Below are 13,081 nucleotides of genomic sequence, written 5' to 3' on the forward strand. Positions count from 1 at the left end.
CTCCTGAGCCCTGTGGAAGCAACAGAGGGTTGGAATAAAAAACCAAGGGGCAGGTAGGAATGGAATTTTGAGAGGTGGATTAAAAGACAGGAGCAAAACATTTGGACACACAAAGTTTAACCTGGCTTTCGGAGTCCGTCATTACAGCCCTGTGGGGTTCTACTGACGCATTTATGTTCTTGCTGGACACATAGCACAATAGTGTTTCAAGCACCTTGAGACAATAAAGCAAACAGCACCTCCATTTTGAGGACATCCAACAAGGAATGCTGAAATTTATTCATCAAACTTTCATACATCCAATAAAGACCTCTGACTTTATACTTACAATTTACAACAGCAGTAGAAAAGGAAATGGTGAAATGTGCTGTATTAAAGTGCAATGATGTGTATATGATCACAAAAATAATGGAAAGAATGCTGCAGAGACAGCTGAAAGAACACAGTCTCATTCTAGGACTGTTTGGGAGCAATATATTTAAGTAAATTATGTTACAGATCATTTACAAAATAACTTACAAGAAGACAAACCCATATCGCTGCACATTGCTATTTCATTATCACAGATCAGGCTAAACAGTCCTGGCCAGCACAGTTTTGTACAGGATAATTTAAGGAAGGAAGGAATAGAGGAATTCTTTTTTGGAAATGTATAAAGTAAAAACCCTGATCAGCCTTCATACTGCAGTATTGCAAGAAACCTAAGTAGTTATGAATTGTAAAGTGACACATTTTCAGCAGCATGAAGACTATAAATACATCCTTTACATTAATATATATATGTACACACACACACACACAGAAACACATACATACATATATTTATACACACATTTATGCATGGACCATAGCCAGCTGCATATTGATTGTAATTGGGTTAGGAATCATTTCTGGAAAGTAGAAAAAGTAAGATAGTTCATCTGAGACATTTCTCTTTTAGCTGTTTCCATGATTGAGTATGAAATTCTTATATTAAGTTAGACTTCTAGGTGCTGAGCACCAGAGCTCCCATTGAACACAACAGAAGCTCACTGCACTCAGTGCTTCTGAAAAAAATCAAGCCCTCAACATTCCAGATTATTTTAAGTAATAGTTATAGAGACCAGGAAAAATTTTGTTTCAGTATAAGAAAAAATACATATATCTGAATGTAGCAAGGAATGAATTGAAGGAATTTTCAATACAGTACACACACAAGCGGATACCCTGTGTGCATTTGTAAGGCTGAATTGCAAAGAAAATCTGATGAGGTGAATTTTTACAGCATTTACATTATACCCTGAAAAACTGCATGTTATGATTTTCCTCCCTTTAAAAAAAAACAATTAAAATATTTGTCCACAATGTAGTTCAGATTTTTTTTAAATAAAGTATATTTCCCCACCCTCCACTTTCATAGAAAAAATACACAATTATTTAAATGTTTCCATCCTTTTCAGTAAATCTACAAACATACATCCTTAGCTAAAAGGCTCAGGTTTCTAACCCTTACATAAATCATCAGCATTAGGAAAGCTCTTCAGCTATATAGTGCAGCTTTAATAGTTTCATTTTCCTGTAACCATCTTCTAACTGGAAACCGCTAAGAAATCACTTAAGTAATACAAACATTTTTTGTTTCAATGTGTATCCTTGTAACGAAAAATAATTTTGTATCAAAGATGCTATTAAATCGCCAATGTTATGTAAACACAGTGATTCTTGGTAAAGAACTTGGTTTAGAGGCCAAAATACCTCAAAAATGGCCATTGGGGACACTGTAAAAATGCTGGAAAAGATAAAATAGTCTCTTCTTTTGATGCTGTTGCGGTCCAGGAATTGTTCATTTCTTTTGCAGTACAGTCTGTGAAGATGAATTTTACTGCGGAAAGCACAGTGCTAAAAATTCAAGAAAGGAGAATGGCTGGACCTTCATTAAATTCCCAGATATTGTAGAAGAGACTCCATGCACTGCATTAACCCAGAAGTATCCTTAGAAGAAGATTTTTGGGAGAATGAACTTTAAACTGAGATTTCTTATCCTTATTTCTGTATTTGTATCCTTATTATGCAATTATTTTTTATTTTATTATGCTACTATAGAATTTATCACAGAGGAACACATTCCTGTTAAATCCAGTTCTTCTTCTGGTTGTGGTAAAATGAGGTGTCTATAGACTTGATTGCAATATCCATGGGAAAATGTACGTTGAGACACATGTCAAATCAGAAGCTGCTAGAAGATCCCATTTTAGATAATTTACTTTTCTGTACAGTATCAGACTTCACCTACTTTTTCATTGAGCTCTTCCCAGAGATGGCTCCATAAATCACTATTTAAAACATGAGACAGGCAACACATACACGCTGGATCTCCATTTCAGTCCAGTCATTGGGAAGTCTGCACAAGATGGTGAAAGTTCCCAGGAGAGAAATTTTAATGTTAGCCCTTCATATCTGAGAAGCTGGTGCTGCCAGCATTGCCACTTTCACTGTAACTTGATGATGAACTCAAAGTACTGCAGCCAGTGCCTGATTCTGGAGGAGGAGGGAAAACAATCACAAGATACACGTTATGTCATGTGTTTGTTCAAAATGCTTACTAAAGAAATCTTTAGCAAAACTGACAATTGCCACATGTACAGTTAATCTCTTACCAGAGCTGCTTAAAGACTGAGCTGATTTTGAGTTGCCAATGAGCATCAATAAATTGTTGGCTGGTACCAAACCTTCTTTCCCAGTGCTCAGATTCTTCACATACCTAAGAAAATAATGTTACTGTCAAACTGTTTCATTTGATTTTTTAAGTATGCTCTTTTTACACACACAGAGATTGTTCAGATAATCATAGAACTGGAAGGGACCTTGAGAGATCATCAAATCCAGTCTCCTGCCCTCATAGCAGGACCAAGCACCGTCTAGACCATCCCTGACAGATGTCTGTCTAACCTGCTCTGTGATGGAGATTCCACAATATCTCTAGGCAACTTATTCTAGTGTTTACCCACCCTAACAGTCAGGAAGTTTTTCCTAATGTCCAACCTAAACCTCCCTTGCTGCAATGTAAGCCCATTGCTTCTTGTCCTATCCTCAGAGGCCAAGGAGAACAATTTTTCTCCCTCCTCCTTATAACACCTTTTTAGATAATTGAAAACCATTATCATGTTCCATCTTAATCTTCTCTTTTCTAAACTGAACAAGCCCAATTCTTTCAGTCTTCCATCACAGCTCATGTTTTCTAGGTCTTTTATAATTTTTGTTGCTCTTCTCTCTGGACCGTCTTCAATTTTTCAACATCTTTCTTGAGATGTGGTACCCAGAACTTGGCACAATATTCCAACTGAGGTCTAATCAGCACAGAGTGTATAATATCGGAATTGATGAGCTACCAGTGTGCATTTTAAAGTAGCCACACACAATTTTTCCATACCAAAGTCTGTCCTCCCCTTCACGGATCAGCTGAACGAGGTCTCCACTTTTTACTGCAAGATCTTCAGACCCTCGTTTGTCATAATCAGTCACAACAGTGTATTTACCAGGAGTCTAAAGGCACAGAAAAAAAACAAATGAAGCTTTACATTAAAAATAATAGATACTGACAAAAATTAAGTAGCTATTGGAATTTTTTAAAACAACAATGAAGCCAAAGTGAATAAACCTAACCATTACACCAATATGTGAAGTCAGTATATTTATTATCACAAACATTCTGAATGACTTTCTGAGAAACATTGGTAGATATTAATGACATAAAAAACTGAACAATGAGTAATCTTTTTATTACTGACCTCGGCACTAGGAGTGTGCTAATAAAGTTTGCGGATGACACAAAGTTGGGAGGTATTGCCAATTCAGAAAAGGATCGGGATATCATACAGGAAGATCTGGATGATCTTGTAAATTGGAGTAATAGTAATAGGATGAAATTTAATAGTGAGATGTGTAAGTGTAAGGTTATGCATTTAGGGATTAATAACAAGAATTTTAGTTATAAGCTGGGGACACATCAGTTGGAAGTAACAGAAGAGGAGAAGGACCTCGGAGTTCTGGTTGATCACAGGCTGACTATGAGCCGCCAATGTGACATGGTCGTGAAAAAGGCTAATACAGTTTAGGGATGCATTAGGCGAGGTATTTACAGTAGACATAAGGAGGTGTTAGTGCCGTTATATAAGGCATTGGTGAGTCCTCATTTGGAATACTGTGTGCAGTTCTGGTCTCCCATGTTCAAACAGGAACAGGTACAAAGAAGGGCCACGAGGATGATTCGAATGGAAAACCTGTCTTATGAAAGGAGACTCAAGGAACTTGGCTTGTTTACCTTAACCAAAAGAAGGCTGAGGGGAGATATGATTGCTCTCTTTAAATATATTAGAGGGATAAACGCCAGGAAGGGAGAGGAATTATTTAAGCTCAATACCAATGTGGACACAAGAACAAATGGATATAAGCTGGCTAGTAGGAAGTTTAGACTCGAAATTAGGTGAAGGTTTCTAACCATCAGAGGAGTGAAGTTCTGGAACAGCCTTCCAAGGGAAGTAGTGGGGGCAAAAGACCTATCTGGCTTCATGATTAAGCTGGATGGGTTTATGAAGGGGATGGTTTGATGAGATAACTTGATCTTGCAATTAATTGACCTTTCACTATCAGTGGTAAATAGGCCAATGGTGGGAAGATAGGAGTTACTATAGAGAACTTTTTTCTGGGTATCTGGTTAGTGAGTCTTGCCCACATGCTCAGGGTTCAACTGATCACCATATTTGGGGTCGGGAAGGAATTTTCCTCCAGGGTAGATTGGCGGAGGCCCTGGAGGTTTTTCGCCTTCCTCTGTAGCATGGGGCATGGGTCACTTGTGGGAGGATTCTCTGTATCTTGGGGTCTTTAAACCATCATTTGAAGACTTCAATATCTGAGATATAGGTGAGTAGTGGGTGGGTGAGATTCTGTGGCCTGCATTGTGCAGGGGGTCAGACTAGATGATCATAATGGTCCCTTCTGACCTTAAAGTCTATGAGAACAGTTAGTATCTTCTCAGCTTTATGTAGCATGGACATTCTAATTGACTGTTTCTTTTCCCTTTCTTTTTCTTTCTCCTCCCTCCCCCCATCCTCAATCCTCTATTTAATTTAGAAACTGGACCTTTACTAACACCATTCATCTGAAGAAACAGGTTGTGCCCATGAAAGCTCATGGTACCATCTACATATTTTGTTAGTCTCTAAGGTGGTGCTGCAAAGACTATTTGTTGTTTTTAAAGTTTTTCCTGTTACAGTCTAACTCGGCTACCCCTCTGAAGCATTGGTACATCTCTCTATTATATCAATGAACAACAACAACAACAAAAACAAACAAGCAAAAAAAAATCCCAACCCAAACCTAAAAATGTATAGGTTCCAAATACATTTATATATGTGATTTCACTGGATAATATCACTTTCTAACTCACTATTTTTCATTACAGAGGCAGTAAACAATAGACACCTGTGTTGGTTTTCATAATTCTATTGTATGGAATATAAACAATAAATATGAGTCCAAATGACAAAAAAATCTTCACAAGGTATTTATGCAAACACAACCTTAAATTGGTATCACTGTGAATTTTGCTGGATTAAGGACATCAAGCCTGGGGTTGTATTTTTTTCCTGCAAGCTCAAACAAAATTCCCATGTACTAGATACTTTTATTATATTAATTAGCAATATTCATTTCACTAAATGGGTAGGAAAATATTTCTGGTTACCAGCTTTATCTCTTCTCCCATTCCTCCTTCTTCTTCCTCTGCATCTGATGAATTAAGTGGGTCCTCAGCACTAGACCAACCATCATTTTCTTCAGAGGCATCAAGAGAATGAGAAGTTCTTGACCAGCCTTGACAAACAAATAGCTAATTGTTATTAATTTTGCTAAAGCAGCTCAGAAACAAGAGAAACTCCCACTGATTCAGAGGCCAGGACAGCACACACAATCTGTAATAGTTGGTTACATTACATATTAATTAGAAATAGGAAGAAAATGTTAGGTGAGAAAATATTTACATCCACAGGGTCAAATTCACCACTGACATAAGCTGGCACAATGGAGTAAATGTTGTGCTATTTTAAGGCAGTAGAGAATTTAGGGTTTAATGTTTTTAAAAAGACAATAAGTGTAGGGATGTTTTTCTTGGGAGGCACTGGAAACAAATTATTTCCAATCTGTGCACTGCTGAGGGCTGGTAGGTAGGTAGGACATCAAAGAAGCTTAACTGCATAATGAGATGATGGCAATGGACAATACTGCTGAGCACCTGTAGTTCCCATTCAAGTCACTAACTTCAGTACCACATCAGATCAGGCTGCAATAACCACCACAGGAACAAAGATTTATTTATCACACTGTGAGGTGTTACTATTTTTCTTAGGATGAGTATTTGCAGGCTAAACCATTTCACTTATTGACGATGCAGAATCACTCCAAGGTGCACAACATGCCATTCCAAATCAAATCAAACTAAGCATGCTTTTCACTAATGTCAGCAGGTGCTTAAAAAACAAAGTAACCACTAACATATCAAGTGATTCCTAATCATTAAAGAAAATAATGATAAACATTTCACAATTAATTTTTATGATAAATTCCTGTTCAGGACACAGTTACATCATTAATAGCCAGTGAAAAGAATGACCGGAGGAACATTTCCTAAACCAAATCTAAATATGAAAATATGATGATGATCACTTACACTGCAGGGGGGGAGGGGGAGAGGAGGCCCACCATTTTAGCTTGCCACAGAATCTGAGAGGCAGCTTCTATTTCCTGTACCTCGTGTCCAGACAATACAGGATAAAAAAAATGTTCTAGTACTAGCAGAATAAAGCCAAAATAACCTCTAATCCACAGCACACACACAAATGGATTCACATGGTCTAGGACTGATACTCTACCTTGTCTGCGCTGGGTTGCTGATACAAGATTAGAAGTACTGACCCATTTGGCCCTTTCCAATGTAAATACTGAACATGTATCTGTGAAAGAACTGAGTAATAAATTCCTGCTTCATTCCATTCAAATTTCATTTTAGATTAAAAGTTACCTTTATTACTGAGCTTGTAAAATGCAAAGCAGAACCCTTTTCATTATTTTTAAATAAAAAAAAAACACCCCAATATAACAGAGGAAAATAGGTGCTGTCTGTCGCTGGTCCTCAATTTTGCCACAGCATTTTCAAAAACGGAACAAATGAAACAAACAAGAAAAGGAATCTAAACTTGGGGTTTGCCAATTATTACTTTACTTGTGGGTTCCATTCTTCTTCTCCCACTCCTTATCTTGTCTGTTCTAGATGGTAAATTCTTTGGTGAATGGACTACCTCTTATGTATGTATATAGTGCCTAGTGCTACTGGGCCCCAAATATCAGTATGGACTGCTAGACACTGGGAATTCAGCTAACATTAATGATACCATTCATGAGGGGGAATATTAAATTTAAAAATAAAATAAAATAAAAAACCAGATGAAAGTGATTCTACATCCATATTAGGGAAAAACAAAATATCCCACAGAATTTCCAAGAATGATTTCCTATTACTTTCTGCCAGGACTTTCCCAACACTGACAAAACACCACATTGCTGGGGGGGGGGGGGGGGGGGGGGGGGGGGAGTAGAAAAAAATACCCTTTTTTCCAAATAAAATTTTTCTACCTCAGAAAATGTAGAAAGGAAGCAAAAAGACTCCCACAGGATTGTCTTTACCTTTTCCTGCATCTTCTAATGCAACCTCCTTTAGAGAAAGTTCCCATCTCTTTGCAAAGACTCCTGAGCAAAACTTTTCTTCCTTGTAATATTCTCAAAGCCCAGACCTTTCATACTAGTTAGGAGGTCTAGCAGGTTTGGCTGGTTTCCTTCAGAGCTCTGATGTCACAGCCTTCAGAGTCCAGATATGCAGAGGCTGCAGACACCCTTAGAGTGTCTGGAACACTTTGCAGCAAAAGCAAAGTTAGTGCTTTTGGATAATACCATCCCCAAAATCCTACAACACCATCATGGTAAAAGACAAAGGATTAAGTAACCTTGGAAAGTGGGGTTTGGAAGAAGAAAGTGTTCTGTATGTAGGAGGAATATTGCCTGAGAGTATTCAGAAAGGGTTTACCTAGGGTTGCCAGGTATCCGTTTTTTTACCGGACAGTCTGGTATTTGCACCCTCTGTCAGGCAGAAAAATTCAGAAAATACCGGACATGTGCAATATATGGTATTTTCTGAATTTCCAGCTGGGCGCCGGATGGAAGCCTGGCAGGGGTGGCGGAACGACTGGGAGGCGGGGCCGCAATTGGCACTGGGAGCCCTGTGGTCACGCGCAAAAGCTGTGCGGGGACAGTAGCAGGGACTCCCAGCCACTGCCCCCGCCTGGCTTCTGTGCACAACCAGAGGCTCCCAGCACCAATCGCGGCCCCGCCTCCCAGCTGGGAGCCTCTGGATGTGAAAAGTCTGGTATTTCCTGTTTCCTTCGGACAGAAGCCCGGCAGGGACAATTTTCCCCTGCCGCATCTGGCGGGGACGGGGGAGTGAGGAACGTGGCAGAGTCATAGTGAAGGGGGGGGAAAAGGGGGTACTTGCCGGGCACCATGCTAGGGGGCGCCGGGCTTGGGTGGGAGTGAAGCACACACTGCTCCTGCCCACATGACCAGCAGAGACCCGGGAACTGGCCACGTGATGCCTCCCTCAACACCAGCCGTGGCTAACCCTGGCTCTTGCCCCCCAAAAGTGCAGCTTGCGAAGCTGCTCCTGCGCCCCCCCCCAAACGGCCCCTGCCAGCTCCACCCCAGCCCCTGGCTTTCCTGTGCTTACCAGGTGGAGCTGCAGGGTTTTAAAAATGGTGCCCAAGATGGCGGCTGTCTTAAAGGGGCAGCCTCCTTAAAAAAAAAAGGTTATTTATTTATTTATTTTGCTCCACAATTCTGTTCTGGGTTTTTTTTTCTTAACAATTTTGGTCTCTCCCCCCTCACCCCCGACAGAATTTTTTCCCTTTTTTTTGGGGGGGGGGGGGGGGCGATGTTCAGTATTTTTTGTTAAACTATCTGGCAACCCTAGGTTTGGCACCAGTGTCATAGGAGAGGAGGGCTGTGACCATCCTGCCATACAACCTAATCAGTCCACCCCCAGTGATTTGCACGAGGTCAACCTTCTTCCTGAAAGGATCCTCATTATTCGAAGAAGACATCACTGTCTAAATTGAAAAGCTCTGTCATAGCCATTTGCTAAGTGCAGTGAGGACTAATAGGATTTCTCAACAGTGCACTGAAAGTGGTTCACTAGCAGCAATGAGGATTAATTTTAAAATGGAAGCATATGCAGTAAATTAACTGACATGTAAATATCTAATACTTATAACCAAAATTAAACAAGCTGACAGGAATTCCACCTTGGAATAATGGTCCTGAGCCCCACTGTTAGCGGAATATGGTATGTCTAATAGAGCTTTATGGAATTACCTCTTATATGCAATACGCATTGTGACTAGGTAACAAGGGTTCTGATTCTGCAGGGGTCTGGTATGGCCAACTACCTCCCCTGTGTAGTATAGCCAGACTATTAGACACATATTAAACACACAAAGTAGGTTATTTCCTTGGCAGAATAACTATTCTTCTCCAATTATGCTCCTTTTTTTGATGAGCAGGGAACTTTAGAAGTTGTTCCATCAAAACCAACACTCAAAACAGCTGGGAAAACTGAAAAGACAATACATTTGGGCACCCACACTCATTTGACATGAACATTACAACATTAGCAATCTATGGCTTATTGTGGAGTACAAAAGGCAATATCACTCTACCTCTTAAACCAAAAGGAGTTGGATCACTCTTTACTTCATGTCGTTTAGCTTTTTTGTCAGGGCTGGTGGGAGAAGCTGCAGTAGGATGAATAGGCAAAAAACACAGAAGAGAGATATTGAAGAACTGGAAAAAAGAGAATAGGTAGATTGCATGCTAAATACCTTTGAGTTTATACTGGAATGTAATAAATGGTTTTTGATTAGTCTAATTTAGTTTAGTTGCCACTGACTGAGTATAATAAAATAAATTAATTTTGGGCACTAAACTGGGCTAAACTGGCAAGGGCATTTTCGCAATTATGTATAGAAATGTATGATTTTTTCCTAAAATAACTATAAATCAACTGTAAATCTGCATTTTAGGTACAAATATTATAAAAAAACAATCATTTTATTCTGGCAAAACTAATTCTACAGCAATACCTGGTCCTGTCAGAAGGATCATTGGCAATGTCAGGTTTTTACCAGTATGAGATGGAGTTTCTGTCAAGGCAAGCATGGAGTATTAGTGCTTACCTCATATGTGCTTTGAGTATTTAGACACACTATGCTGATACAGTCTCTCCAGATAGAACTCAAAGGTAATCAGTGTCGAAAAAGACATGTGAAGAGTGTATTTGAAAATCATGTGTTGTGCTAAGTGTTGTATTAGTGCAGACTATTAAGCAGAGCAAAGCGGAAGACTTCTTGAAAAAAACCCGAATTCTTATTTCCCTATAACCTCAAATATAGCAGCATCCCTTGCACAGTCTTGCATTAAATACTGAAAATTTGATGAATAAGAAGTTAATGAGAAAATACTTCTAATAAAATATTGGTTCTCTACTGGTTTTAATACAAATAATAATCCAGAGCTCATTCACTTTGAGGGTAGGCACCTGAGGTTTCCACTGCCACCCTCCTACCGTGTTCCCATTGGAGGTAAGCAGCTTAAGCTTCTTCTGGAGACTCCACAAAAGGAACTTGTGTGTACAGGACCTGGATTCAGCCTTCCTCCATCTTGGCTAGCACTATGTTCTAAAATACCCCATACCAGTGCAATGGAAATTATAGGCACTTGCTCCTGTCCATTTCTCTCAGTGGACTTTCTACCTCCGGGCCCTTTGCCAGGTTCTATGATAGCCAAAAAACAACTTAACCTTAGGAGAGGAGCTAAGCAATATCTCTCTAATGAGTGTATATATTCACACAAACACCTGCACGTGATACACCAACTACAGCCTTGACTGGAAAACAGAATCTAGTTTGTTAAAAATTTACCTTTTTGACTTTTGAGGTTAGTAAAGCCCTGAAGTGTAAAGCGCTTTTTTGACAGTGCAGAGCATTCTGAGGTAGAACTAATTATTGAATTATCTACAAATGAGGAGAGAGATGAAAAGAGAGAAAGGGGAAAGACACATGAAAAGGTCAAGGCAAAAATCATCCAGCAGTATTCCAGAGAACTAGCATTTTGAGGGAGAAATAAAAATCAGTAAGTTCATGCATTGTAGAAGAATCCAAGCAAGAATTTATCACCTCCGTACAGGATTTATGTTTAGAAGTGGTCTAGTGGCTGAGCTCAGTAATGGGAACCCAGGCACAGAGGAATAAAGGGCTCTTCTAAACACACCCATCAAGGTTTTAAGAATTCTGAGGTAGTGTCAAGACATTTGTCCAGTAAAAGAGAGATCTGAGAAACCATCAAATCTGTAGGATCATCAACAATGTTGTCCCTGTAACATAAAAACCTAAGAGCATTTTCCTAGCTCTCACTTTACACTGGAGACTCCATTTCCCCTCAGTAAGGTACTCTATGCCCATGGATAATTGAACTGATAACTGAGACTCACCTTTGCCTCTCTCAGGGTACTTTGGTGTTACTGAGGTGAGACAACCTTCTGGGCTTGTGGGATCAGTTTTTCTCTCTTCTAGTTTTTTTAAGTTTCTTCCCTGATTCCTTGAAGGACTGTTTGTCAGAAAAAAATTCAGATTATAAACCTCCTGAAATTCTAAGTCTGAACAGGGATGGCAGATATCTGTCCCTGCTATAACCACAAGGCTGGTGTTGCTCCTTGCTACAGACATAGGTACTGAAGAGTACTGCATACACCCTGGCCTCCATTTCCTGGAAAGCTAGGATGGGGACTGGCACCCAAGATTGCAGCCATGTGTGTTATGATTGCTGCTATAGCTGCATTGGGCACAGCCAGTGGAAGGGTGCATGTTGCTTGGCTAGGGTGTGGAGGCCATGGAAGGACCAACTGTCTCCTGGCATCTCCGGGTTGGTGCCATGGCTGGGTGGAGCAGACACCTGCTCCTCTGGGCAGATGTGGCTGGGGTGGGGTGGGTGGGAGGGTGCCGGCTCTACCACAGAACTGCCATGGAGGGGGGTGAGATACCCCCTTCCCATGGCCCTAGCAAAAAGCTGCCACAGCTGGGGCAAGGCACAGCCCCCCCCCCCCCGCCATAGCCCAGAACCAAGCCGCTCTGGTAGCTCTGTGCTGCGACTGACAGGCAGAGGTGGCACTCTGCACGCCCGCCCCTGAGCCCTGCCTGCCCCGAGCCCTCTTTCAACTTTCACACAGTTAGGTTAATTTTGGGATTGTAATTAATTTGGTGATTCTGTCTCTTTTCTGTCTGGTTTTATGAGAAGCAATCCCATTCCAGGCTCATCCCATTTTCCTGCCACAACCAAACCCTGGCCTTGCTTTAAGTTATGATAAGAGGAAGCTGCATACCCAATTTGGTGGTCCTAGTTCTTACCATTTAGGAGGAGTTCTTGAACAGACAGACAGACCGACAGAAATGCTCAAATATAATGCTATATTCCGTAAACAGGCAACTAGACTGTGCTATTTTCTAGTTCATGCCACTGCTATAAACTCTTTATGTAAAACAATGTAACAGTTCAAAATCTATTTAAACCTCAGGTCTATAATTCTAAAGTGGCAGAAAAGCAGCGGAAGTAAAAAGTATAGTAGGAGGCAAGTGGACAAAAGAACAACAGAGGGTATGTCTACACAGCAACATTATCTCCAAATAACTAGCGTTATTTCAAAATAACAGTTTACATCTACACAGCAGGCAGTTATTTCAAAATAATGTCGAAATACTGTCAAGCTGGAGGACTTCTTACTCCAACTCCTGTAACCCTCGTTGTACAAGGAGTAAGGGAAGTTGGAGGAAGAGTGCTCTATTTCCAAATAAGTGCTGTGCAGATGCTCCCGAATTTGAAGTAAGCTACACAATTGATGTAGCTCAATTTGCATAGCTTGTTTCGAGTTAAGCCCTGCTGTGTAGATGAA

The 13,081-nt window shown here is 40.2% G+C and overlaps 1 protein-coding gene across 17 annotated transcripts in view; it reads right to left on the reverse strand.

The window, feature by feature from the left end:
* Positions 1 to 242: 242 nt before the first annotated feature.
* The window catches only part of MCF2L (MCF.2 cell line derived transforming sequence like), a 249,952-nt gene continuing 237,113 nt past the window's right edge, over positions 243 to 13,081 (reverse strand). For 7 of the 17 annotated variants that reach the window (XM_089775872.1, XM_075917179.2, XM_075917106.2 and 4 more), the window contains 8 exons: positions 11,627 to 11,742; positions 11,058 to 11,150; positions 9,798 to 9,872; positions 6,906 to 6,986; positions 5,723 to 5,850; positions 3,410 to 3,522; positions 2,637 to 2,740; positions 243 to 2,517 (listed from right to left, as the gene is read on the reverse strand). In XM_089775872.1, coding sequence (XP_089631998.1) covers positions 2,423 to 2,517; positions 2,637 to 2,740; positions 3,410 to 3,522; positions 5,723 to 5,850; positions 6,906 to 6,986; positions 9,798 to 9,872; positions 11,058 to 11,150; positions 11,627 to 11,742 — 805 coding nt within the window. In that variant the 3' untranslated portion in view covers positions 243 to 2,422. Of the gene's footprint in view, positions 2,518 to 2,636; positions 2,741 to 3,409; positions 3,523 to 5,722; positions 5,851 to 6,905; positions 6,987 to 9,797; positions 9,922 to 10,220; positions 10,281 to 11,057; positions 11,151 to 11,626; positions 11,743 to 13,081 lie in introns of those variants that run through there. The other 10 variants (XM_075917319.2, XM_089775871.1, XM_075917740.2 and 7 more) reach the window with 8 other exon arrangements.

This window comes from Pelodiscus sinensis, chromosome 1 (assembly GCF_052426305.1).
Source record: "Pelodiscus sinensis isolate ZL-2025 chromosome 1, ASM5242630v1, whole genome shotgun sequence".
NCBI lineage: Eukaryota > Metazoa > Chordata > Testudines > Trionychidae > Pelodiscus > Pelodiscus sinensis.